The sequence below is a fragment of the Phoenix dactylifera genome, chromosome 9 (assembly GCF_051530095.1).
Source record: "Phoenix dactylifera cultivar Ajwa chromosome 9, Ajwa_hap1_PhDact_Kaust_v1.1, whole genome shotgun sequence".
NCBI classification, from domain to species: domain Eukaryota; kingdom Viridiplantae; phylum Streptophyta; class Magnoliopsida; order Arecales; family Arecaceae; genus Phoenix; species Phoenix dactylifera.
In genome coordinates this window covers 18,026,413-18,053,906 of record NC_143198.1, presented here as the reverse complement: position 1 = coordinate 18,053,906, position 27,494 = coordinate 18,026,413, and the positions used below count along the sequence as shown (strand labels likewise).

General features: G+C 35.6%; 1 protein-coding gene across 6 annotated transcripts in view; it reads right to left on the bottom strand.

Annotated features, from left to right (window-relative positions):
• Nucleotides 1-5,356: 5,356 nt before the first annotated feature.
• The window catches only part of CHR4 (chromatin remodeling 4), a 29,934-nt gene continuing 7,796 nt past the window's right edge, over nt 5,357-27,494 (bottom strand). For 5 of the 6 annotated variants that reach the window (XM_039116381.3, XM_039116379.3, XM_039116382.3 and 2 more), the window contains 6 exons: nt 24,560-27,376; nt 17,855-18,012; nt 10,678-10,792; nt 8,452-8,519; nt 7,699-8,383; nt 5,357-7,599 (listed from right to left, as the gene is read on the bottom strand). In XM_039116381.3, coding sequence (XP_038972309.3) covers nt 5,590-7,599; nt 7,699-8,383; nt 8,452-8,519; nt 10,678-10,792; nt 17,855-18,012; nt 24,560-27,376 — 5,853 coding nt within the window. In that variant the 3' untranslated portion in view covers nt 5,357-5,589. The remainder of the gene's footprint in view (nt 7,600-7,698; nt 8,384-8,451; nt 8,520-10,677; nt 10,793-17,854; nt 18,013-24,559; nt 27,377-27,494) is intronic. The other variant, XM_089925335.1, reaches the window with a different exon arrangement.

Here is a 27,494-nt window from a genome sequence, read left to right as displayed (position 1 = left end):
AAGTTCAATAAATTATTTTGGGTCTGTTTGGCTATTTTTGCAGCTGAAAATTCTGTAGGATTTGTGGATGAAATAAGTAAAGAAATAAGAGAGCATGCCAATATATCACCAAGAAGCAGAAAGTTTTCATTGATCTCAATCAAATTATAGAGCTAGCATCATCATTGCATGAATGTAATCAAAAATAAAGTAAAAGAGAGGGGCAAGAAGCTTCTCTAGTAGATAACCTAGTTCGTAGACTGACCAATATAAAAATGAATTGGTCTTCAACTCGTCTTATCGGTAAACAGTTTGTTGGAATTATTGGGTCAGGTTATGAATCTCAGATTGACCCTGACCCAACCCAATTCCTTATTTGGGTCATAATTTTGGATCCAGATCTAACTTAATAGAAGATCGGGTCAAGTCTACGGCTACAATTTTTGACCCAACGGGTCATTCGGGTTGGGTCGGGCCCATGTATAAATCGGATCCGACCCAAAAAATTCGGGTCCGATTTGGGTTTGGGTCGGGTCTGTTTGTTTAGGCTTGGTTCATCAAAGGTGGGAACAATCCACACCATCACGATTAGATTGATAACCAATGGAGCAGTTTTAAAATTCTAATACTGATAAAATCCATACAAAAATATAAACTCAAAGAGAAGATAGTTGTCTAAGTGTGCCGCCACAATGTCTCAAAATACATACAATCTGCTTGTCAGTCACACTATCATATAAAGATAACATCATATTAGGGTAGTCAAAATTTCAATACAAAACAAAAATTCAACGGCCTACATTCGATAGCTTGAAATAGGAGCTTCACAAGTTCAAAAATTGCCTCTCTTGAAATAAAGGTATAGATATAAGAATTCAGTACAACATGATCCACATAAACAATGCATGCTTTTCCTTCTTTTTTTTCCTTGCTCATCACTGTTTGATTCTTCTAAACAATCCATAACTATTCCCGATATGAATTCAAGATCTGTTTAGTTCCTTGAGCAATATAATACAAACTTGGAGGATTGCAGAGCCTCTTTGACATTCGGATTCGCTTTACACATTGAGATATATTAGCACCAAAACTTCAATTCTCTCATCAAGCAAGATTCCAATCACACAAGGATCAAAATCAAGCAACTGATTAGAATTTTATTAGGCAAAAAAATTCTTCATAAAAGGTCTTTCAGCCATGAATACATTCATGCAGTGATGTCACATATTTGCTTTGTAAAAATGCAGTCCAACATGAATCCTTCGTGACAATATATACGCATGATCTCCTCTGCATCCACTGTTAGGATAGCTAGATCTCAACCTATCAATGTGCGAGATTTACAAAGAATTGGAAACAAAACATGTCTAGTTTGCAACAATTACAAATCAGCTTCAGTCATTTCCTTGCAGGTAAAGAATAAGTAGAGAAGAGCATCAATGCAGACAGCAAGATTAGCTTGATATGATCAGAGAAAAACACATGTAAATTCCAACCAGATAAGTATAACTGGATGCAGAAGAGCAAATAACTTGTTTTTCTAAGATGATGATATGTGAAAATCAGTGCAGAAACCTGGTTTCCTCGAAGATAGTTTGCAACACTCAGTTGTACACAGGCGGAGTTGATTATAGCCTGTTATAAATTATGAGTAACAAGTCAGTCCTTGGTTAATTAAAGTTCAAACGCGTGGAGTTTCAATTTGCTCTGTCCAGATCAGTTAAGCACAGCAAGAAAGAGGCAAATTTTAACAAAAAGCTTTGTCCCTAATTAAACACAAAAAGCTTGTCACCTGCATAAGCTAATCATCAGTGCTAATAACAATAGTTGTTTTGTAATCTTCAACCTTGTAATTAGTATGAGAAGGTGGGTCATCTACAAATGAAACAAATATGAAATTAAAAATTGAAATATTTTAAAGCATTAGTATATGATAAAGTTAAGGATGCTCTAAAAATTGAACTTGCAAGATGAGTCAAGGTATTTTAAAGTGAAACTTGTGTGCATATCAATGCCTCAACCATATCTAGGGATAGGCTACTAGGAAAATTATCCAAAACTCTGTCATCATTGTCGCAACTGCATTTGAACTCTTAGATTCTTGAATCAATAGCATCTGTATTCTCCAAATTTTATAAAAATATAAATTTGTAGTTGAACTTTTTGTTTGTGAAAAAAATTTAGTTATATAATGGAAAACCTTTAAGAGGTTACAACTAATAGTGCCTTAATCTAAAATTAAACAGCACATATCTTGATTTGGTAGGTAAGTCTAAGTCCAAAAGACAAGTCGTTTATCAAAAGGACATAATATGTCAATGGCTTAGTCAATTAAGTGAAGGGATGCAACCCTTTAATATGAGACACCTATTGACTTACACCCTCTTATATATATAATTAGGGTATAGGTCATTTTGATCCCATACAACTTAAGATCCAATAAATAGTGAGAGAATAAGAGTTGATTAGTGAGATTTGAAAAGTGTGAGTGAATTAAGGGTCTACAAATTATTGTCCAGTTAGGTGTGCATAAAGAGAGATGCCACAAAGCATTTTTCTACAAAGATTTTCTTAAGGGTTTAGGCACTGCATTGCATTTGGTACACGGTCTATCAAGCATTTTATTTGAGTGGTACATTAAGAGGCTCTAGTGTTTCATTGTATCTTAGAGTTGAAGCCATTAAACTTTAAACACGTAGGCAGAGGCAAATTCTACCATGAAGAAAGCATCTTCCATAGCGTGCCTTAAGCTAGGTTCTATTTCTCCAACCTTTTATTTTTTTTGTTTGTTATGATTGTTTTGCAAACTATAGATTATCTAGAGTATTTTTTTTCTAACACACACAGAAGAAATCAATTTCTTCTTTACATTCATGGTGGCATATGTGTTGCAGTCAGATGTAAGTGCATTACGGTGGGTATATATGGAAATGAACCTTACCAAATTTCTTCTTTTTCTTCTTTTCTTTTTATTTAAAAATTAAGATAGAAAAAGGTCCTATACTGGTATCTAGTAGTCACTAACTTTGCCAATGGAGCCTCAGGCACCCTCAAGCTTGAAATTGTTACTACCAATAATGGTCATAGTAACAGTACAAGAGCACTAAATAAAATAATATTTTCCATTTCGGTGAGAGGAAAAATTTTCACTTGCCTCCATTAACTGCTACTTGCATGGTATAAGAGTAGGCAATACAAATGTTAAATAATATAATTCTATATCCTTTTTCCAAAGCAGCCAATATGGTGTATATAAACGCTCTCTTATGTTTATGATCTGGCCGGTTCCTGCTCCTGGAAATTGGAAAAAAATACCAGCTTTTGACTTCTATCTGCTTTTCTCAAGATAGGAAATTTACCGTAATCACAGCTCCTTTGTAATTTAAGAACAGAAAGCAGATAACCTAATTCATAGACAGACCAATATAAAAACGAATTGGTCTTTCAACTCGTCTGATCAGTAAACAGTTTGTTGGAATTATTGGGTCAGGTTATGAATCTCAGATTGACCTCGAGCTTTTGAGTTCAAGTTTGGGACCATCATGACTATGGTTGGTGCAGATATTCAGCACAAGGAGAATCTCAGTTCCAACTGTCAACAAAACTGTGATAAATAATCCAACACCCATGTAATCTACATGATTTTAGTGAGCTTGATCTAGATGAGATTTAAGTCTGACTGATAAGGGAACCTCGATCCAGATGTCGAAGTCTAGCCTGTTGGCCCATGCTGACAAGGAAATATCAGACTTATAAGGAACCAGGCTCTGTCCACGGTCCACTCTTCGAACAGCCCTGGAATTTTTCTTGCTGTGTGATAGTGAGTTATAATCATGTATGATTTTGCATGAAAGAAATATTAGGAGTGACCGGACTATTTGCTTCAAAGAAATACTCGATAGTCCGCTTAATATTTCTCAGGATAGCACTCTAAAATAATGATCTCTGTTACACTCCTTTGCTCAATGCTGCTTTCCTTGAAATAATGTTCATATTGATATCATAAATTGCTGCTTTTCTAAAGATCTTCTGCAAAACTTACGACACGTTGGGAGTGTTGCATAATCTTTCATGAAGGCAACCAGGCTGCAGGCTAAGTTGCCAATTGTCGTACTTCAACCGAGATACCTACTTTTTGGAACTCAAGTTTCCCTCTTGAGTTGCCAGCCCTTTAATCTACGGATTCCACGGAAAATGGTCTCATAGATATGCTGAGATGCATGTCGCTGTTTAGCAACAATTTTATAAGCAGAATCTCTCTATGAAAAAATCATAATGATCTGCTGTCTCAAAATTTCTTTGTTAACTGCAATCTGCAATCTACGGGGGTAATGAAATATAAAGGCATAGACACACAAACTTTGGAATAACACAAGAGTATACTCAAGGACTGAGTACTGGCGACCATAACCATACACCGAGTACTTCTTCGCTGATTTAAATATCTTCAGGAATTCCTGTTTTCCTCTGCTGAGGCAAAGGACTGAATTCCAACTGTAATACGTTTTGCAGACCTTTCTCAAGAAGCACCATTCTCATGGAGCGATCATTGCCTTGTGCCCCAACGTATCATATGCCATAAAGCAACTGAGACAAACATGCCTCGCAAGCTAGGAATACCCCCTTGGGGGCAAAAAAAAATCACAGAAGGAAAGCAACCAGTATATGAACTCTATAAACGAACATGCTCCGAACTTCATTTATTGTTAAATGGAAATGATACTGCAAATATGCCTCTTTGAAACATTTACGGAGTTACAGCAAGCTTGATGGCTTGGTTAAAAGTGCACCAAACCGTACAAATGATTATTACAGGGGGCATATATATATCCAGACGGAATATTCAAAGCGGGAAAAAAGATCCAGGGCTTTTCACAAGATGTTCCTGTCTGTCCTGGAATTGGCATAAGAGCCCAACAGATGATAGATAAACAAAAGATAAATTCACACTAAGGTCAAAACACTAATTTGACCCATTTCCAAATCACAAAAAACTAACCAAAATACGTGCTCAACTCCTCATTGTTGAAGACTTGGGGAGATATAAACATCTAAAGGACAAGACCAAGATTGTTGAATATCAGTAGCAGATAAGCATTGTAAAGAGAGATCATGCGTTATGCAAAGTCCAACCTGCGCCACGAGCGAAAGATCATATTAAGATATTAAAATATAGTAACAAGAGGCAAAGAAGATTCGGAAGTGTGACAGCAGTCACTTATAATACTTCTCCAGGAGCAACAGCCTTTGTTAACTGAAAGTGTATCATACCTGGAAACCACAGCTTGCAAGAATCTTAGTAAGCTGAAGTACCAATATACTAGAGAAAGCATGGAATATAAAAATGACATGAAAAATGTGAACAAGAGCGTGAATGTGAAGGAACAGAATGTCTTTTTAACCATATAATGAATTGTAGAAATCGAGTATGAGACAAACAATGCCAAGCTGGCAAGATTATATTTCTTATATAGGAACTTCACAGAGAGATGTCTCATCCCATTTGCTCTCAGATGACACTCTCTGAACCATGTGTACAGAAGCGGCACATTCGGGGACCCAAATTGCGTAGCATATGGGAAAAGGCGAAGGCCAAAAATACCAGGAGGTTTATAGTTCATGTTCACTTCCATCTGATACAGTTTCTTCTGATGAAATTTCCTCAATATTGAGCTGGTCTATTTGATCTGAATCTGACTGAGTTTTACTCGAGTCTCCACTCTGTGCATGATCAACCTGCTTATCTGTTAGTTTCCCCCAACAACCTAAAAGAGAGTTCCTGCTTGCCTTTCGCTTCCCACGAATGCCCTTGAAATCTCCAATCGGACTCTTTCCATCTCGTTCAAAATTTTCACAATCTCGTGGAACAGGCAATTCAGTTCTTTGACAGCTAGTGCCAGGCATGTCACTTGCTGGGGATGTGCACGATCCAGAAGCCACAGACAATGCTACCATTTGGAGCACTTCAGGAGATGGTGACACTGTCGTGCCTTGTTTCTTTCCTTGGCTGAAAAATGACGACGGGGATGGTGAATTAAGATTAAAATTCAGAGTTGGGATGCTTTCGCTGAGATCAGTCCAAGGGAAACTGGGTGCACATGCCATTAATGGTGGTACAGGAGGAATGGTGCTTGAAGCAGCGCGATCAAAGTTTTTGGCAGAATACACAATATCAGGGATCGGTTGCGGAAGCCTCTGCATCTTCCTTTTCCTTTTCAGACTTTTCCTTGGATCCTTGGGCTGGCAAGGGGGAGGACCCGGAATTGTGAATGGAGGGATTGTTGGTCTCTCTTCTCCATAAAGCAGGCGAACTGACTCAGCAATTGCTGAAACAGTTGGGGGCAAATCAGGTTCTGGTGGCCTGGATGGTGGAATGCTGACTGCTTCTCGAAGCCAATGGGGAAGCTTGTTCGTACATGAATTGCCAACAGCATTATCATTGTTGGGAGGAGAATTAACAGAAACGGGCTTCTGTTGGGAACTGAAAGGAATTACTCTGTTGAATACACCAGAATGAATATTATTATGGGAATCATGTAACAAATTCAGTGATTTGTCTGAAATGCTAGGGAAGTAAAGATTCTTTTGAGCACAAAATTCATCTTCATTCTTCTGTAAAGCGCAGCTGCTCGGACAGGTCATGCTTAGAGAGCCTAAGCCATTGCCTGCCAATGAATTATGCTGAAATGACTGATTAAAAGGTATCTTAATTTTTTCGAGTCTATCAAATGGTAGGGCAGAAAAATCTCCTGCATAACTTGTTCTAATTTTGTCAGATTTCCATGCTGTGAGTGGTGGGTAGTTCTCATTCATTGTACTGATATAACCGTCTCCAGATGTAAGATCCCCACAGCCCAACTGAATGTCTGTAAGGTGAGAGCAAAACTTAGGTGATTCAGTCCCAAGACTGGCAAATTTACTTCCAAGCAATGCCCGAGTCATCATTCCATCAGACATTCCAGGAAACAATATAGGCTTCGAAGATTTCAGTGCTGTGAAAGATGGCTCATCCATTATCTTGTGCTGCTCCTCAGTCCATCTTGCGGACAAGTCTTCAGCAGTTCTATGCTTTAAGAACTTCAACTTGGGATCTCTGAGCATTGCGTCCCAATTACCCTTTCCATGCCTACGAACACCAATCCAGAGAGCATCAAGTTCGTCTTCCGACCATGCATCTGGCTTTAATCTTTTCTTGAAGAATTTATTCGTTGCAGATTGAGTCCGCATTATTATGTTGTCAAGAACCTTCTTATGGTTTTCAGGTAACGATGAACGTGCAGTTGGCATTGGACCTAGTCCAAGCATTGGAGGTAGCTCTGCCATCTGTGGTTTTTGCTTCAGATTATCACTCATATGTTGCCTAAAGTTTGGCACTGAGGGAATATTTGGCAAGTCCTGAATAGAACCATTAACATAATCAATATTTGTGCCCAATGACAAGCTTGGAAATAGATCTGCATGTGGCTTCATCAAAGTACTTGATGGATATGAAAACTTGGACAGTGCCTTATCATCAAGAACTAAGTTAGGAAGACCCAATTTCTCTTGAAATGAAGCAAAAGAAGAACCTGAACCATCTAGAGGATCATGGGGGCCCTTTCTGGAGGATGTAGGTGGAGGCTGCATAGGAAGCACCATCCAATTATAATCCTGGAGACTAAAGATCTCTATTCAAATAATTGATAAGAGAGAGAGAGAGAGAGTGATAGCAGAACATACAGGACAAAAGGGAAAGTAGCTGTCAGGAATCATATTCTTTAATTGGTGATGCAATGCCTCTCCAGATGTATCGGGCAATAGAGATGTATCTGCAGTTGTTTCTCTACCTTCAGAGTTTGTATCTTTTAAAGCTCCAGTGCTGGCAGCAGGTGGCAATGGAATTTCTGGCAATCTATTGCTCAATTTTCTGTGTTCATGATTTGATGTTGGTAGGTTCAGTAGCGATCCAAAATTTTGGGATGTCGAGTTCACCTGATTAGCATTAGGAGCACATAGTCCCAAGACAGGTGGAAGATTGCTAGAAATTGAATTTGGAAAGTTTGTACTTTGGTACTGATGGCTAGGTAAAAATATATCAGGAGAAAGATTTCCAGGAGGTCGGACAAAAAAATCTAGGTGAGTTCCATGAAATCTTCTGTATCCGTGCTTTGAGAACTTTCCAAGTCTTGCAGTAGACTCACTCTCATTCTTAGTTTCAAATGGTTGAGATAATTTGGTATCATCCATATTGATGGAAGAAGCCTGTTCTCCTGTATCCAGAGGTTTGCTGATATTTAGGTCCTCACCTTCTTTGGCAGAGGGAATAACTGGTTGCATCAGTAAATCAGGCTTGTCAACAGAACTAGGGAACTCTCTAATGTGCCTCCGAGCAATCCGCTCCTTCTGTCTAGCACGGAGCTTAACACTGATTGAAAATTGGGTTAAGCAAGTTCCAAGAATAGAAATGGACATAAACAGATACAAAGCACTTACAATTTTTCTTTCAGCGCCCGGCCAGCAGGTGTATATTCTGGCTTTTGTTCCTCCTCTTCGTTACCACTCTGCCATGACCAGTGATTGCACCCAGTGAATTTGATCAAAAATTGGAGTATAATAAAGCATTAATATGAAGGTTAGCACATTAAAGCACTAAAAACATAAAGCATTAATATGAAGGCCAGCACATTAAAGCACTAAACACAGCTAATGCTATATGAGAATTTGAAAAATATGCAATGAGATAACCATAAAAATCCAAAATCAATCAACTGGGAAAAGGTTCACAAGTAAATGATTGCAGTGGTAAGTAGGACCAAGAGAAACAGTAGCTTAGTAGTTGGATTAGCATCCCACACTGTGGATTTGCTAACAATTATGATTCTAGCCTTGATCTAGAAATTTGGATCCAAATTCTTCAAACAGATCTTGAAAACTAAGAGATCATGCATCATCATAGATAGACCTAGGTTATCAGGCATAAGGAAAAATAGAACCACATGACACAAATAGTACATGGTACAACATAAAATCAATACCATAAAGTTTCAAATTCTTCAGAATTCAAATTATATTTGGATCCAGAATGAGATACTAATAATGTTATTAAAAATAGCATCCAAATCCTGCAGATCTAAACCAAATCCACTCTGTTTTTTGCACTTCCAGCAAAATTGACAATTTTACTCCATAGTAAGGACTCAATCTTGAGGATCTGTACCATATCGATGGCTAGTCAGTATGGCACGATTCTCAAAATGTGGGCAGTTTGTAGAAATAAGCATTTTTTTTTCCCAGAAAAAGAGAAAATGCACATAAGAAATGAGCTGTAGGTTGTCGATACGCCTTGATACACTTCAATATGGCATGATATCATGCAATACAGACCAGTTGGCCCAAATACCAGTGAATATTTGCTCCTTCCATACAAGTTAATGGCTGGTAAACATGAGATCTCTACCCTTGCTCCATTTAATGATTTGTTCTTTAGCAAGAAAAGACAAAATAAACTATCTCAGGATATCACAAACAAACAAATCAAAGAATGACCATACTATAAGTAATAGAAAAGATGTCAAACAACAAATTGAAACCTCCTTTAATTAAATCAATAGTCTCAAGGTTTCCTTGAATTTTTCATCTTTTTTATCTTCGATTTTCTTGTAAGTAAACAAAAAATGTTATAGTTGATCAAAAAACTATCATATATTTTCTCTCATCCTTTCATTAGGTCATCTACAGAATATTTGTCTAAGAAGTCCTAATTTTAAAGACCCAATCACAAACTTATGAAAGTAAATAAACAATAAAGAATATTGCACTTAGAAGTTATGTATCAAGAAATTATTATGACTGGATTGGTAGTCATATGTTTTGACCTTCTTGCGTGGTTGTACTAGTTATTTACACTTGGTCGTTAGCAGGTAGAAACTGGTAAACCTACTAAATACATTATAGAAGCTTATAAAAAAGTCAGTGGCCATTCTATGGTAACATTTCAGGCATACTTTAGAAGTATCTAATCATATAAAGAATTCTGCTCTGTAATCATGCATTTGTAACAATCATACAGATAACCAATTCATGTAATCAGGCTCGTCCAGTAATTTTTAAGAAACATCCCATAATTCAGTTCTAAACCAAGTGCCGAAATACATGTGTGAATACATCAAATTTAATTTTGTTTTCCAGAGAGATTTTGTTCCTTGTATCATATAGAAGGCTTTAACCAAGTTGTCAAAGATCATGATGCAATTAAAAGAGATATAGGAAAGAATCTAGAACTTTCCCTATATTACAGGTCAGACTATTCATTAAAGAAATGTTTATTTAAAACATATATTCCAAAAGAAGAATAATATATCATATTTTAAGAGTGCATTTAATCAGAAAAATAAAAGTAAAGCAGTTTAGAAAGAAATCAGATGAACAAATTACACATGAAAAGTCACTTCTAGTCAGGATGTTTTCCATTAATAAAATGGCCAGAAATCACCATGCTGACTAGTTACAATGGTAAAAAAAAATTATGGATCGCATTCTAATACCTCCCAGACTTCAGTTTACAGGATAGCACATGTTTCCATAGTTACACTAATATCTTTGTTCGTAAGTCATATAATATGTTACTATTGTGAAACTGAACTAAAGCAAAATTCAAGTTTCACTGATAAACATTATCTAACAGCATCTCCTGTGAGTAGGTTTGGATGAAAACAATACCTCGCTTAGAGTTTCACTTGGTATTGAAGCAAATGTTTCTTTGTAAGATATTGCTTTTCTCAAGCGCTTCCCTCGACCAAGAGATGCTTCCTCCTCGATCTGATATTTTTCCCACCTACGTCCCAGCATAAAAAATACAAGTATATCATCATGCTTGAGAAAAATAATTAAGTTTCTATATTTAATCAAATCAAAGAATGAAATTAGAAATGCAATGTTTGAATGCTTCAGAATATGTCTATATGCAAGCATAATTTCCTTCTTGTTGGCAATTTCTTTTCTTTTGGGAGAATATGGTGGTTCTCCACCACCACTCAAGTTTGAACCCAACACTTCTCACTTGGAGAGAAAGGTACCAACTAGTTGAGCTAATAGCTGTTGATTGTTGATAAATTCATTAAAAAATGTAAATGATGATGAAATGAAATTAGGTAGACGTTTAGGGCATCATACAAATTTGAGAAACCTTAAATGCGAAGAGTTATATACTCTACTTAGGTAGCACACTGTCCCAAATAAACACCAAGCAAAGAGTCATGGAATCTACTTGTATAAACATTCACAATTTTGGTAACCAAGGTCTCTGCACTAATAGTTGGCTTCATTTAGCACCAACTCTGGGAAAAAGAAAAAAGAATAGAAAAGAAATAAGAAAAAATCCCACATGTTGAAGTTTTTACCCCATACAACAGCACCAGCAGGTTTTCTTTCGCTCAAGTGTTCCAAGATCAGGCATACTAGAATGCACTCCTTGAATCTTAACCCCTGAAGTCAACCAGGCCAGATAATTGGACCAAGCACATTCCCCAATCCTCATAGGGAGCTAAACAAATCCTCAAGACTTAAAGATAGAAGAGAAGAAACCAAAGTACAAGAGAGCAAAACAACACAAGCCTACAGATTCTTATGATAAGCCACACAAAGTTACAAAACGGAGGTCCTAATCAATGGTCATACTTTTCTATTTCTGAAAGCTTTCCTCCTTAAGAATGTTAGATGAATTTGAATCTACAAAAGCTCTACTGCTCTAACACTTGCATTACATGCAAGGCCAAGCAGAATCTCATAATAAGTTTTTTCCACTTTTGCAAAAATGCCTCCGCAAAGTTGGATTTGTTGTATTTATCCCTCCATAATTGATCATATATACCCCTCACATTAGACATCTTTCTGCAGAACTAACTCCACAATTGATATCTTATTCAACAGCATAAAAAGCCAGCTGTTTACCTTGTAGAATGACATGAATATTTTTGCAGTTTTGCGGTCATATCCCTTGAAATCTCCAAACAGTATAACAGGTATAGCAGAAAGATTTTCTTTGCCTAAATACCCCTTTAATTAATATTAATAAAATATATTATATAAAAATATAAGATAATGTAATAAATATGATACGTGGTTATATATTTAATACTTATAAATAATTGTGCATATGACATATATGATTATATATTAATATTGCATAATATACACTGATGTATTTATAATATATTAACATGTTATGTTCTACTATATAGTACTATAAGTGCGATATTATATTAATAAAATATATAGTATTTATACAATTATATCAAATATTGCTTTATTATATTATATTACATATTAGTTGTACAATTCATGTATTGTATAAAATATTTTAAGAATACAAATAGTTTTATGTTATGCATTTCAAAAAATTATATATTTAATAATATATAATAGTAAAGAAAGTATTTTTATTAGTATAAGTTAATATATATTTAATCATTATTTTGTTAATATTGGTCATGACATAATTTTGTGCATATTGTATTAACTGTATAATATATTTATTTGAACAAATATAGATTATTTGATCATTAACTATAATATAGCATACGATAATTATATTATTACAAATACATTTATATAACACAGTATGGTGATATTTAATTGATTTAATGATTATATAATAGAATTTAATACTTATATTTTACATACTATATATAATATATACTTATGATACATTATTAACAAATTTTATATCATATATTATGAAATACACTACAAGCTAAATATTAGTTAAATTAAATATTAATGTCAATAATATAATACTATAAAAAAGAAGGGTATTATTGCAAAAGGGTATTCAGGTCATTTTAGAAGGTAGATGGCTAGCCTTTGACATGGCCTGGCTGGATTTTAACTAACAGAGTAGCACTAGAGAAATATCTAATATGAAGGGTCTATGTTCAAAAATCAGTTTTTGATGGATAAATAAACAAAAAGGAAATTTTCGCTAGGTAAAAAAAAAAGTTAAGTTTTTTTTTCCTCCAGATCTATGACTTTGAGATCTCATAAAGTACCTCAAGCTTTCATTATGGTACTTAATGTAGTCTACAATACATCAACTCTTGTCATTAAGAACTAGTTCCCACAAAATGCCCTAAGTTGTAAACAATGTAAGCATTATGACAGACTTGAAGCTACAAACTAGAACGGTTGCTTTTAAGATGCGGAGATGCATCATTCTATTTTCATATAGACAAATATGGAATGAGTTCACTAAGGTTTCAAGCCTCTCCACAATCCATTGTTTAATACCGGTTTCACATAAAGGGCTTGCTAATCACAAGGCCAATACAAGAAAACTTTGTTGACTCAAGAAGAAATTGAAGCATGGAAATTGGGTGTTTTATCAAGCTATCATGATAGACTCCATCAACCTATAAGAAGAGGAAAAATGATACTTGGTCATACAACAAATATAAAAAATGAATTTTGTTTAGCCAACCTCAACATAAAGAACTTGCTAATCACAAGGCCATTATAAGAGAACTTTGTTTACTCAAGAAGAAATTAAAGCATTGAATTTGGGCGTTTCATCAACCTATCATGATAGACTACATCAACCTATATGAAGAGAAAGAACATTACATAGTCATATGACAAATTTCAGATTTGAATTTTGTCTAGCCAACCTCAACATTTATGCCAAATCTTCTGCAAACAACCCCACTGTCAAATAATTGCACCTATTAAAGCTGAGTTAATTTTGTAATAGGACACTGCTGTAGGATACACCAATTAATTTTATTGGTTACATGGTTAAAGGATTTGCAAGGATGGTGTCAAATACTTATATCGTGAAATATCCATGAACAAGAAACAAGGTCACAATCCAATGCAATATAATGGTTCAAAATTGATATCACATCGATAAAGGGTAGGTACAACATGAGCCATATTGTAATACCGGGCCCAGGCCCAATCGCCCAACCAAGTCCTACTTAGTTTAGGCGAGAAGGGTGATTTCAACCAAGTTCTACTAAGTTTAGGTGGAAAAGAGCGCCATGCTACCCCTTCTAATCCCACATCCCCTTCTCAAAAACTTGCTTATGTGAGAAACCGAGTTCAATTCAATTTTGAAGGGGCCATACCCTTTAAAACCCATACTCCCTTCCTTCCGATCACTCTCTTTTCTGTGAGAAACCAACACTGCCTCCATTTCTCCAATCATGTTTCGCTCTCCCTCTCTCTCTCTCTTAAACACCATCCCCACTCCCTCTCTTGGCAGAACCCTGTAAGGTTTTCCTCTATTTGCTTACTCTCTTATGAGGAATCCAGTGACAGCAACCCTCTTATCTTTCTTTCTTTCATGAATATTCAATAAGTTTGAAACTTCTATATATTCTATTTCAAGTACTTAGTTTCTACAAACAAATTCTGCAATATTTATTTTCAGCAAAACAAAATCTGTTTTGAATTTCTGTTATCAAATTTTCTGAATATCATATTTTACTTTCTAAACTTTTTACTTTAGATTTCTGTATATTGGTAAATTATGTAATTTAATTTCTTTGAAACTAATAATTATTTGATTTAAATTATGGCTGATAAATAACAAGAATCCAAATTTCTGGTAATTAAATCTCTTATATCCTAGGAACTTAATTGGCAAAATAAAATTCCATTTTAAATTTTGTAAAACAATTTTTTGTATGTCCATAAATCAGTCTTCAGATTTCTGAATATTATATTTATATATTATAGTCTACAACTAACTCCTGTAAATTGAAAGTTATGTAATTTAATTATGAACAGCGACTTCAACAAAAATTCAGAGTACTAAATTTTATGTATATATTATATTCAGTAATTTAAATTCTGTATACTCTATTTCAGGGACTTATTTCTATAAAAATTAATCTGAAAATTTATAACATAATAAGGTAATTAGAATTTAATTTAGAATATCATAAGATATACTATTTTGAATAAACAATATACAGAATTGATTTTTAACTTTGTTCATTCCATGAGGATTTGGATCATGTTGATGTCACGTAATAATTAGGTTTTATCTACATCCTAGGGTATCGAAGACACAGAATTTTATTTTAAAACTTATCATGGCCATATTTTCTAGAGCTTGTTAAAGATTTTGACATCAAATAAATTATAAATTGACTGATATGCAACTTATGAATGTTATGCAATTTTGTCTTGGATGAAAATAAATGTGTAAATTAAAAGAATTAATCTTATTTTTTTAACCAAATGTTATGCATATTTTGTTTATAAATATTCTTTTGTTATATATGCACATTTTGTTTAGAATTTGACACAAATAAGTTATAAATAGCTTTGATATATTTCGAATATTGCTTAATAATGTTTCTGCCCTACCAATGGAGGTTACACATTGACACTTTGATTATTTTAGAACTCATTATTTTGGCCCACTTTATAAGGTATGAATTTGGTATTCTAGCCCACTCTGTAAGGTAAAACTGTGGTCTGGCCCGCTTTGCAGAGTATAAATACAATTTTGTGGCCCTTCCAAGGGTAAAAATGTAGTCATTGTCATAGTCTCATAGGTTGTTGAGTAACTGAGTTAAAATACCATCCTTTAAAATTGTTCTTATGTAGATTAGTGTTTAAGCAAACTGCAATATTTCTATTATAATTTTTTTCTTATATGAAGGTAATAATTATCTTATATGCTTAATATTAGCAAGAAAATTTACTAATTTATTATTTGTTTAATCTAGTTGAGGTATTCATTATTTAGTGGGTTGTTGAGCTCATTATTTGCTCTTTTCTTTCTTTATAGATCCAAAGAGCTAGTGGCTGAGGGGGTGCCATTATTAAAGTGCAACTAGATTAAAAATTTTCAACATAGTCCAGAACTAGTCTTCATATTATTTATATAATTGCTTAAAGAATTTTATAGGTTTTCTTTCTTTGATTACATTAAACACTTGGAGAGTTTTCTTTTTTCTTTTTTGATGAGACAGACATATCTAGTATGAATACATCTAGCAAAATCAAAAAATAAAATATCATGGAGCGGAGACAAAATGGTCGACATATCTGTTCACAAAACTTCACCAAAATATTGTGCTACATAAGAGGCGACCCAATCCGCTGCCCCATTCGCCTCTCTATATATATGCCTGGCCACCAGGGCACACACTCCCTCAAGTTCCACAAGATGTCATACAGGAGTGGGTGGGCGACCGCCATCCCCGCCTGACCATGGATCCACCCAACCACCATAGCTGAGTCGCCTTCGACAGCAATGAAGTTAGCCCTCGGAAGGAGAGTTGTTGAAGTTAGATACTTATGAAGAAATTTCTTGTAGTTTCTTATTAGTTTTTTTGACCTTGTTAATTATTAAAGTTGGAAATTTTAGTTGCTCTACTATTATTCCACTACCTTTATTGAATCTATTATTTATCATGCTTATTTTGATCTAATCAAAAATTGGTTGCCTTGCATGCTTGTATGGCTATGCCCTATGAGTAGAGGCGGGTTACCATGTCTCTGATTCATGAATTTGGGACAGAGATTAACACATATAGAGGATCATGCTAATGCTGACAGAGTATCAATGTGTACATATGGATATGCCTCAGTGTTGGTACAACCGTTTTTGGCCTCCAAACTCCGATTTGGGTTTTCTTTATCATGTTTTCTTGCCTAAATGTGTTTTTGTAATAAATAAGATGGAAATATCAAGTTGAGGGCCCTACATCGACATGCATAAATATCACAAAACATCTCATAACTTGCAAGCTAAAATATATTTAAACAATATATGTTTTAAAATAGATAAAGAGAATATCTTTATAATGTGATTTAACTATATTGACACCTGCAATCCAAAACCATTCAAATGATAACTACTATCATCAATAATCATGTACTAGGAACTAGCTTACCTATTAACTTTTTATTAATTTTTAACTTTTCAATTCTTTTTATCATGGCATGAAGAACAAGCTATTGCATATACTTCTCAAAGCATTACCTTGAACCACCCTTTGAAGAGACTTCTATAGTCAGGTAAAAAATAAAAGAGAATCAACCTTTAACCCATTTTGATGCGATACCCAGGAATAGCACTTGGTTTAGGAGCAGCTCAAGATTGCTTCAAGGCAGACCAACCTTGATCCGCCCTCAAATCGCTTGATCCACCCTAAGTTCAGGCAATTTAGGGGCAGTCTACATGGTTTTATCTGAATCCAAATTCCCCGTGCTGAACCGTCTCCATGCACCGAGAAGGCCTCGATATGGTACATATCTAGAGGTATATAGAGAACAACTCAATATTTCAAACCTTGTAACTACTCGCATTGGACAAGCTTTGACACCATGATATTAGAATTTGTAACAAGGTTGCCAACCACTAACACAGCATGTTTTATCTAAAATTCATATCTACATGTAACATTTTTCTAGAACAAGTCAACAACATTATGCATGTATCCTTTAGAGAACTTACAAACTTCCACAATGATAAAAACAAACTAAAACTAATAAAACAAGATCTCACACAATATTGGCTTTCATAGGAACTTGTCCTTGATAGCATTTCCCATCCACAAAAATAGGGCAGAAAAATTAATGCCACTCTAAAGTAAGCAGAAATGTTGATGTTGATACACAATCTAACAGAAAACTGTCTTCACATCATTATCTTTTTCACAAAACAAACATATTAACAATTGAGAGTAAGTTTGACAAAGATATAAATTTGGTCAAACTAATGATGATTAACTTTAGCTGTCCAATGTAAATGCACATGTCTCCATGTCGGTTAATAAAGATGATATATGGAAAAGTTAATGTAAATATCACAAGGTGTAAACATGACACTTTAATATGCTTAGAAATAAAAATAAAAAAAGGATGGACAAAGTTTACTGACCTGACACGTAAAAGTCTATCCCATTCATTTTCCTCACTACCACCAACTGTGTTATCTTCTTTTGCTTCAGATGTTTGCTCACAACCATCACCAGCAATACTAGCGACCATATCAGCACCCCCTGGTTCTTCATTTAGTTCATCATTCCAATCCACTGACTGTTTAGCCAAATGATAGAAGAAGAATTATTATACAGAATGGCAATACTGCATATACAGAATTGATTTCAAAATACCAGTTCCTAAACAGAATTGTCATAGAAATTGAAGAAAAATAATGACAAGAAATAGTATTCTATGTGATTACTATGTAACCATATAAAGAAAAAAAATACTAAGTGGTCTTTAGAGGATTAAGGCTCCTTGCCTCTCTATTATAGAAATATTTTATTACTAAAACCATGCTGTAGAGAACTTAATAACAATTAATAAATGCTACCAGCGACTTGTGCTCAAAAAATATTACTGCCATTTCCCAGAGAGAATATGTAATGAATGAAAAGCTCCAAGACATGACTGAGCTGAGACAATACCACCTTGATCAGCGTTTGGCATTAAAAAGGTAATTCAGAAACTAGCATGTAACTCATGAACTAGCATTCAACTCTTTGGGGGCCGAAATATATAATTATGGAAAGTATTTTGTAATGGCAAAAAAAAGTAGACATGCTATTGAAGTTTTTAGAGTTCAATTTGAAAATACCAATTACCTATATCTTTAAAAGATTTATTAGAAATGTCAAGGAATTAGGTGAATAAATTGAAAAATGAAAAGATATGAGTGTTCCTAAGTCATCTTCTAATTGGCTATCCAAGAAATTTGGGCCATCATTGCAGATTTTTAAAAAAATTTAAACAGTTTAAAACACGTGTACCAACTAGTTTATTTCATTTTTGAGGTGAAAGATTTTAATAGATAGGATAGTTTCCATCCTCCCTCACAACTGAGAATGCATTGATTGAAAATATAGATGGCATGTATATACTCAAACCAAGGTTCACAATCTCGGTACCGAATACCGTATCGGTACCTCATCAGTTCGGTACGGTATAGCACATCTCTGTACCGAAATAGCTCTCTAACTATTTTTTCCAATTTTTATCTCGGTATGTCTCGATAGGGACCAGTACGTGCCTCAGTACGGACCAGTACGCACCTCGGTATCGGTTGGTATACCTTGCTGTAGGGTGGTACGTCTCAGTAGGGGCAGTACAGGGCTTATACTGACTTGAAGGTGTATTTCATATCAGTTTCCTGCCTGTACGGTATGGTACATCCTATACCAAAAGGTACATAGTAGTACAGCAAACCATGTCTTAAACTAATATATTTTAAACTAATTCTTTAAATATCTAATCAAGGTTACCGATATAAAATGATGCTTACTTTTCAAATCATTATGGTAATATAAGAGTTGGAGTCTCAAGAGGAAAAGAGGTTGCCTGTGCAATTGTTGGTCCGAGAAAAATAGATTTGTTTGTTGGAAAAACATTATATTGAAGAGAAATTGAGTTTCTTTACTACCCATAGAAACTGACTTCCTTGAGAGAGAAGAAATTGAGTCCAACGCGAGGAACATTTATCTTTTGCCAGCATGAAAGGAATACAAAAGAGCCTAATATGTCTAATTAAATTGTTACTCCTCCAATCACTTAAAATTTAGATGGAATCAGGGCGAGTTTCCAAAGCTGATGAGGTGGGAAGAACTTGAATGGAAAAAGAACAAGAGCCTAATGGAATTATTAATGCACTCCACTTTTCTGGTATTCCACACTCTACTTGGAAACTCTTTTAGAGAGAGAAAGAAAGAGAGGTAAAAAATTGGATGGTTGCAACTAGCAATTATAGAAGTGCACTCATGAATCTAAAAAATAATAGACTAGTCTTCATGCTATGACATTGGAGTCAAGGGAGTCATGACCGGACATTTGCATTAGACAATATCTGTTTGGGAAAATAATTTTTTTATACATAGTTTGTTATATTTGTGTCCCTATTCTAATAAAAAAGAGGGTCTCAATGCACGAGGCTCCCACCACTATAGGGTATGGGGAGGGTTAGATATATACAGCCTTATCTCCTCGCGTGGAGAGGCTATTTACTATATTTTTAACTTATGACACCCAGGTCACAGTAGAGCAACCTTACCATTATACCAAGGCCCGCCCTCTATCCCAAGTTTGATCTTTCCTTGTGTTTGTTAATATAGATGAAATTTTGTGTCTAACCTTGAAAGAAAGAAGCTAAGAATTTTCTGAAACCAAAAAGTTTAAACCAGGTATCTATTGAAATTTTATGTGGATAACCAAATAGAAAGCATTTTGTAACTTGATAGAGAATTTGTTCATGAGGATCACTGTTAAATGTTGAAATACAAAGCAATTAGTTATAGTATATTACATTTGGCATAGCATTGGCATAATGTGGAAGAAGAATGTATAACTAAATATAAGCCATGTTAACAAAATATATCTTTTTCATAACATTCTACAAGTTTCCTATTTCGCTAACACTTTCTTCCTCAAATTTAACAAAAATGAGATATTAACTTCTCTATCAGTAAGTCTAGCAATCTTAAAAGCAAAATTAACGTGCTTATTGCACCTGCTTTCATCAACTATGGAAAAGTCTAATGTGTTCTCACACAACAAGTAATGCCTTCCACTTCTATTTCTTACTATATATGAAGACTCTTTATTATTGAAATAAAGAAGCTTCCAAGCAAGGTATGTCATACCGTCCTGAACTCAAGTTCCAAATATACTGGCAAATCTCACTCCCCTTAGTTTTTCTTATGGTCTGAAGTTGCATGAGTGCTGAAAGACATGTGCGAGCAACATGGAACCCAATATGAGCAAAATTACCATTTTAAAGTGTACATTTTAGTGAAGGAGATTTGTACACTGCCATATCATTTAAAAACTTTTATACAAAAATCCACCAACACATTGGACCTATGATCTTTGCAGCATAATCTGGGCTTTTGATGGAATGCTTGAGGAAATTTTCAAACAACCCAGACAACTAATAATCCTTGGCATTGTGAGATTTGACTCCAAAAGAATTTTGATAACAGCGAATGAGAAGCACAAGAAAAGAGATAATTGACATGAGAATTCAGTTTTGGCTTCAACTTTCAAGTAGTACATTGGAACCTACTCAAGTGTTTGGCCATTATGAGTCTTAGATTTAACTTATGGATTGCACATCATTTTTTGGACATAACAGGTGGTTCTTAATTACATCACTGCTCAGCATTGACTAATTGCTTTTCTGGCTCTACACTGATTATGTTAGCTTACATCAACTTTATTCTTTTTCTGATAAACATCAAGTTTACCAATTGTTTGACAAACCATGCAACGAGTTTCCTTTTTGTGTTTTAGTCTTTTTATTTTAGTTAAAACTGTTTGTCAGCATACATATGCATGTGCAAATTTATTAGCAGTAAGAAAAGTTAATACTTTCTGATTTCCATCAAAATGTGTCTTTGATATCAAGACACATCTCGTTCATGAAGCTATCCACATCTATTAGAATTATTTGTTAAAGCAACTCTTCCTTCACTCCAAGGATCTAAAAAGTGGTAGTGGCATGCAGGCAGTTGGGTGCAGAACAGAACATGCGCACTATTTGGGCACATATGTAATTGGTATGGAAGAAATAAATAAGGTCATTAACTAGATAAGAATAAATGAGAAATTACAAATAAACAAGCAAATATTAAAGGAAAAAAATAAAGTATACTCTCACTCTTATTTAACAACCTATCTTAGATATGGCATGTTAACCTAAAAAAAATATCTCCTTAGGCACTATTCTCTAATATTCAAAGCATAAGGGGTTACCAGCATAAGCTCCAAGAGTTCTATGCAGGCCCCTTGCCCCTACATGTGCATCCAATAAGCCACTTGTTGTATGGTCACATATGGGGACCATATTGAGCCAATACAATGTAGTCACTAGACTGCATATTTGTGTTTAGATACAAAGGCAACCATACCAACCACGTTTTAAAACAGTGGTCCAGTCCTGGCCCACCATCCCCCCCCCCCCCCCCAGCCTCCCAAAAAAAGAAAATGCCATGATTACTTGGCCATGCACCATTTTATGTATGCTGTCTGTATATGTGGTATTTACACCCCATGGGCTCACAATCTTGTATTGTTGCATAGACCTAAGATTGATACCTTCATTAGAGAACTTATATTATGTCCAGCTTTGTTATTATGGTAGAAAACAAGGTTTTAAGTACCAAATCATACCAATCCTTACCAGGCATTACAATGCCGGACCGCTAGGGAACCAGTTGACTCACACCAGGTACTAGAGCGGCACACTGTACCAACACTCAGTATAGGTATATCCTTTGGGTGTTTATACTTAAAAGTTAAAACCTTGTTAGAAAAGCTATGAGTCACTTTCTCATCTTAATATCAGAGCTTTGGAGTTGCCACTTTCAGATGAACAATCTATTTATCTATCTTCATCAAGAATTTTAATTATGGCTACGAAATTAACAAAATCATCTTCTATGTAACTTCATAATAGAATTACTGCACCAATGCACATTCTTCCTTGCTGAAAGCAAGATCAGTCATCTAAAGCATTAGGATGGGGTAGGAGTAGGTTTCTTTTTCTTTTTCTTTTTCTTTTTCTTTTTCTTTTTATTTTGTTTTGGGAAGGTGGGGAGAGAGGGGGGAAGATTGGGGAAGGGTTGCTATTCTGATGCACTTTGCCTGGAATATTAATCATCTTGACGTTAATGAAGAATTAAGTAAATTTATCCATAGCTTTTGATTTTGCTGTCTAAACTCATCCCACAATGTCATCACATCTGGCAACCATTTTGACTTGGATGAATCATTTTCAACCTCCTCTAAAATATCCACTCTCCCCCAAGCATTCTTACAATGTGGGACAAATTTAAAAACCAAAAACAATACCAAAAATTTTCCCAGCCTAGCAGAAAAGTAACAATATCAGGCATAAAATCCTGAAGTTGAACCCAGATACCATCACGGCATAGAGGAATCACTACCATCAACAACAAGTAGATATTGGAGATAACACACAACATTCCTCAAATGAAAGAAGATATATGCAGAAATATTAAGTTCATCATAACCCAAAGTCTGTGCGTTTGAGGGATACTATATGAAGAGAACCCAGGTCTGGACTGGATCCTAATCATCTGTTCCAATAAGAACCATATAATGACTGAAGCTAACCCTGGCAACCATGACTTGTCCTCAACTCAAATCACTGAGATAAGCTTGCTACAAATTCAAGTAAAAGAAAATTCACGGTGGGAAGCTGTCTTCATGCATGGTGGATGCAAGTGATTTCTTTTCAATGCTCTAGCAAAATGCTAGATTCGGGCTATGCAGCATCATGACTCTGGTATCAATGCCGTTCCGTCATGTGTACCCTGTGTTTTTGCAACATTGTTGCCTTAGTGGTAGACTCTTTTATTGTTCCTTCTACTTTAGATGAGCCACTGAAAGCAAGTTTTTATCATTTTAACTGAGAAGACCACAATCCATGGATTAAAGCAATTATGGTTCTGCATCAATCCTGTTGGCCTGAATGAACTCATCCCTGATGAGTTAGAACTACTCTCAAGGACTCAAAAACAGATATAGCCACAATTTAAAGCTTTTGTGTTCACGGTCCTTACAATATTCAACTTTTCTTGACATTTTTGACATGATTGTGGTCAGTTTTGGCACCTGTCATAGGCCACAAAAAACTCTTTCTCCTTTGGAGTTGTACAGATAAATGTTCAAATTCCATCATGAATCACGTTTCAATCAACATGCGATAATCCACTTAAGGTGTTAAAGGGAGCCACAACAAAGAAAGTTGCAGACCTCATGACCAAAAAACTTACAAGAAAAGTTCTTACAAATATGCAAGTTAGAAGTATGTATCGAAGTAGCTTTAAGTGCATGTAGGTTTTGTTGGAGAAATATGCCCTCAAAACATGATTCTTTCTCTACAAAACCTTTGAGATTATATGTTTGACTAGTTTCATGTACAGCATCCATATGGTTTTAGATATGAGTGTAAAGTTGACCTTAAAGTTGGAAAGAAAGCTACAACTTGCACCATTTAAATTGATGAATATGATCAGTCATACTAAGTCACAGGAGTGATTGGTCAATTCCTACACCTGAAATGATACAGCTCAGTGAGGGTGCATATAACATTCATTTGGCTTCCTTAGTGAAAGTGTCTAGGCATACAAAAGTGACCATTCCTCTAGTCCTTGTGCATGCAAGCCCACTTTAACATACGGGCGTTTCACGAAAGGTGGTCAATGGTAGCAGAATGACCTCATGAAACAATGCTATGAGTTTCAGATGCATCCAATTTATATCGGACATATGTAATGATCCTTACACCTGACAATATCACTATCTATGTGGTCTTTTTGTAATCCACATTCAGGTCAAATTCTAGCACTGACTATAATACAATTTGCAGAACTTATCGCACAACCCTAAACTTAACTGCAAGTGGTAGTAATTTGTCCAACAATTGGAACAATCTTTTTACATATTAACATTGTAATTGATTTGGCATAACAAAGAAACCACAAAGAAAGGAAAACTTCTGGAAGAAGTTAACTAAAACAACCAAATAAGGAATGTAGTAATTCTGATAACAAAAGTAAAGTACCATAGAAAGCTTGGAACTCACTTTTACTGCACCAAGCATATCATTCTCTAAATCCCCATCAGTACTTTCAGAGGCTGTTGATTGTAGGTTTGACCGATCAAGAAGCTTTAAAATTGCATTTTCATCCCACGCAATCTTTGTGCAACCATCAGTGCATTTATCCTGGTACACATCTCCCAGACCACCAACCCTCCTTCTATGCTTATGCTCACCATCCGCACCAGCATCAATTTTGCTGCTTGAAGCTTCTTTTGGATCTTGTCCATTTACAGTATCAAAGTCGTCAAAAAGTTCTTCTGTTCCCCATCTAAGAATGTCCTCCACTTCCTTTTGAGATTCAGACTTATTCACAAATAGTTGGTCAAGCATCAATTTTTTCTTAGCAAGCTGCAAGATGCGCTCCTCGACACTAGCACGTACTACAAGTCTGTACACCAAAAGCCTGTTTGATTGCCCAATTCTATGCGCTCTATTCATTGCTTGTATATCAGCATGTGGATTGAAATCGGAATCATATATAAAAACAGTATCTGCTGTGGCCAGATTTATCCCAAGGCCACAAGAGCGTGTGGACAATAAGAATACAAATCGAGTTTTGTCCTGATTAAAACGAGCAATTGCTGCTTGACGATCTGCCACTGATATTGAACCATCCACTCTTTCAAATGTCTTAGGACCAAATTCTATAGTCAGGTAATCCTCAAGTATATCAAGAAGTTTTGTCATCTGCGAAAATATGAGGATGCGGTGCCCATCCTTATGTAAAATCTTGAGCATAGAATGCAATAATGCTAGCTTGGCTGATGCCTTTATGCGCATTTCATGAAGGAACTCCATTGTACCAGATTCAGGTTCAGTTCCTGGAATGAGATATGGATGATTGCAGACCTTCCTGAGCTGCATGACAATATTTAGCATTGACTGCAGAGCACCACCTTTTCCTATGTTACGTAATATCTGATAGTTCTTCGTAAGCATGGCACGGTAATATTCAGCCTGAATGGATGTCAACTCAACAGGAACCACGCGCTCAGTCTTAGGGGGAATATTTTGCATTGTGTCTTTTTTCAGCCTTCGAAGCATATGTGGGGCAACAAGTTTCTTCAGCTCCTCCACCTTTTCTGCTGTTGTAAGGTCATTAAACTTCCCTTCAAATGCTGACAAAGAGGGGAATGAAGCAGGCTGCAAAAAATTTAGTAAGTTATACATCTCCCCTATGTTGTTCTGCAAAGGAGTTCCAGTCAATAACACACGGTGCTGAAAAGAAAATGTGTTCAGCAAACTAAAAAGTTTACTTCCAGAATTTTTCAGACGATGCCCCTCATCAACTATAAGAACTTCCCAGGAGACACCACGCAGATGAGATGAGTCTGCAAGGACCATCTCATAAGTAGTCAACAACACATTGAATTTATATGATTTAGTTGTCTTATGTGATCCAGCTGGATCCCTAGCATGCCATTCATATTGACGAATAATAGATCTTGCTTTTGCACAACCATGATACTCCACAACATTCAAATGAGGGGCCCACAGTGCAAACTCAGCCAACCAATTAGGCATTGTGGAAAGAGGAACTAAGACCAGACATGGCAATTTAGCCCTAAACTCAAAATACAAGGATGAGATGAAAGCACAAGCAGATACAGTTTTCCCCAGCCCCATCTCATCAGCAAGTATCACATTCTTAGACTTATGCCAGCATTTACGTAGCCAGTTTAAAGCTTCTAACTGATGTGGAAAAAGTGAACCTCCTTGAAGCTCCTTCGGCTGCTCTACCAAAGAAACAACTTCATTAGAATCACCTGTAGTCCTTGGAAAATCATCCCTGGCATCCTTATCCAAAGTTGTAGATTCAAATTGTTTGAATTCAGCAATCAGATGAGAAGACTTTTCAATGACAGGTTCATCTAATCTTTCCCAAGTACACTCATCATAAGGGAGACCGCGCCATTTAATCAAGGCTTCTTCTGTACCATCCTTAGAAACACTGAGAGAAATAACACGCTGTGGCTCACACCACTGTTCCTCGCAAATATTTATAACAGCAGTCCCATACTTTGCCTTGTAATTTTCCAATTTTCTTTTGGCTAAAACTTTTAATTGGGATTCAGAAACCCAACTGTTATGGATGTTTGATTTCCCTACCCATTTAACAAAAAAATCATACATAATACTATCCTTGTCATTAGGCCCTGAGTCCTGCACTGCTTCGGAAGATATCCTATTTTCAGCACTTGTATCTGGTTGAGTCTCCATGCTTGCGGCATCGATGCATTCTGAATGATAAGAGACATCTAAGCAAGAAGGCCCCGGTGTATCAGATTTCCCATTTTTGCTTGAACTCACAGCTTCTGCTTTTATGTTTTCAACAGAGACTTTCTGAACAGTGTCTTCGCCGTCTATGGCATCTACCAAAGAGTCCTCTATGACTTCACAAGTTTTCTCAATGATGCAATGATCAGTGGAAGATTCTATGACCGACGCCATAACTTTTGCTTTATCCAGACATTCATTAGCATTATGTGTTTTGCCATTAGAGTATTCATTCATACCTTTTCTTTCGCCAACCCATTTTGCTTCACTATGGCATCCCTCCATGAGTGCGCTTTTGCCATCCCTCTTATCTGCAACTTTACTGCCATCATAACAATCTTTGAACTGTTTGCCATGATTTTCTGAAACATTACAACTATAAGAAGGCAGTCCATATGCTATCCTTCGTGAATTACTTTCCGACTCAGCTTCTTCTGGAGAAATAGCAGATTTGATTTTTTGAGCATGAAATGAAGATATCAGAGTGCTAGTTTGCACCCGACACCCCAAAATTCGGTCAACCTTACAGACAGAAGAAATGTGGACTTATAACAATGAGTTCAGGTAGCAAATAAAAATGAAATTATGGAAAACAAATTTTACCCTTTAATCCTCCAAAAGAGGTTTAAAAAGAAAAACG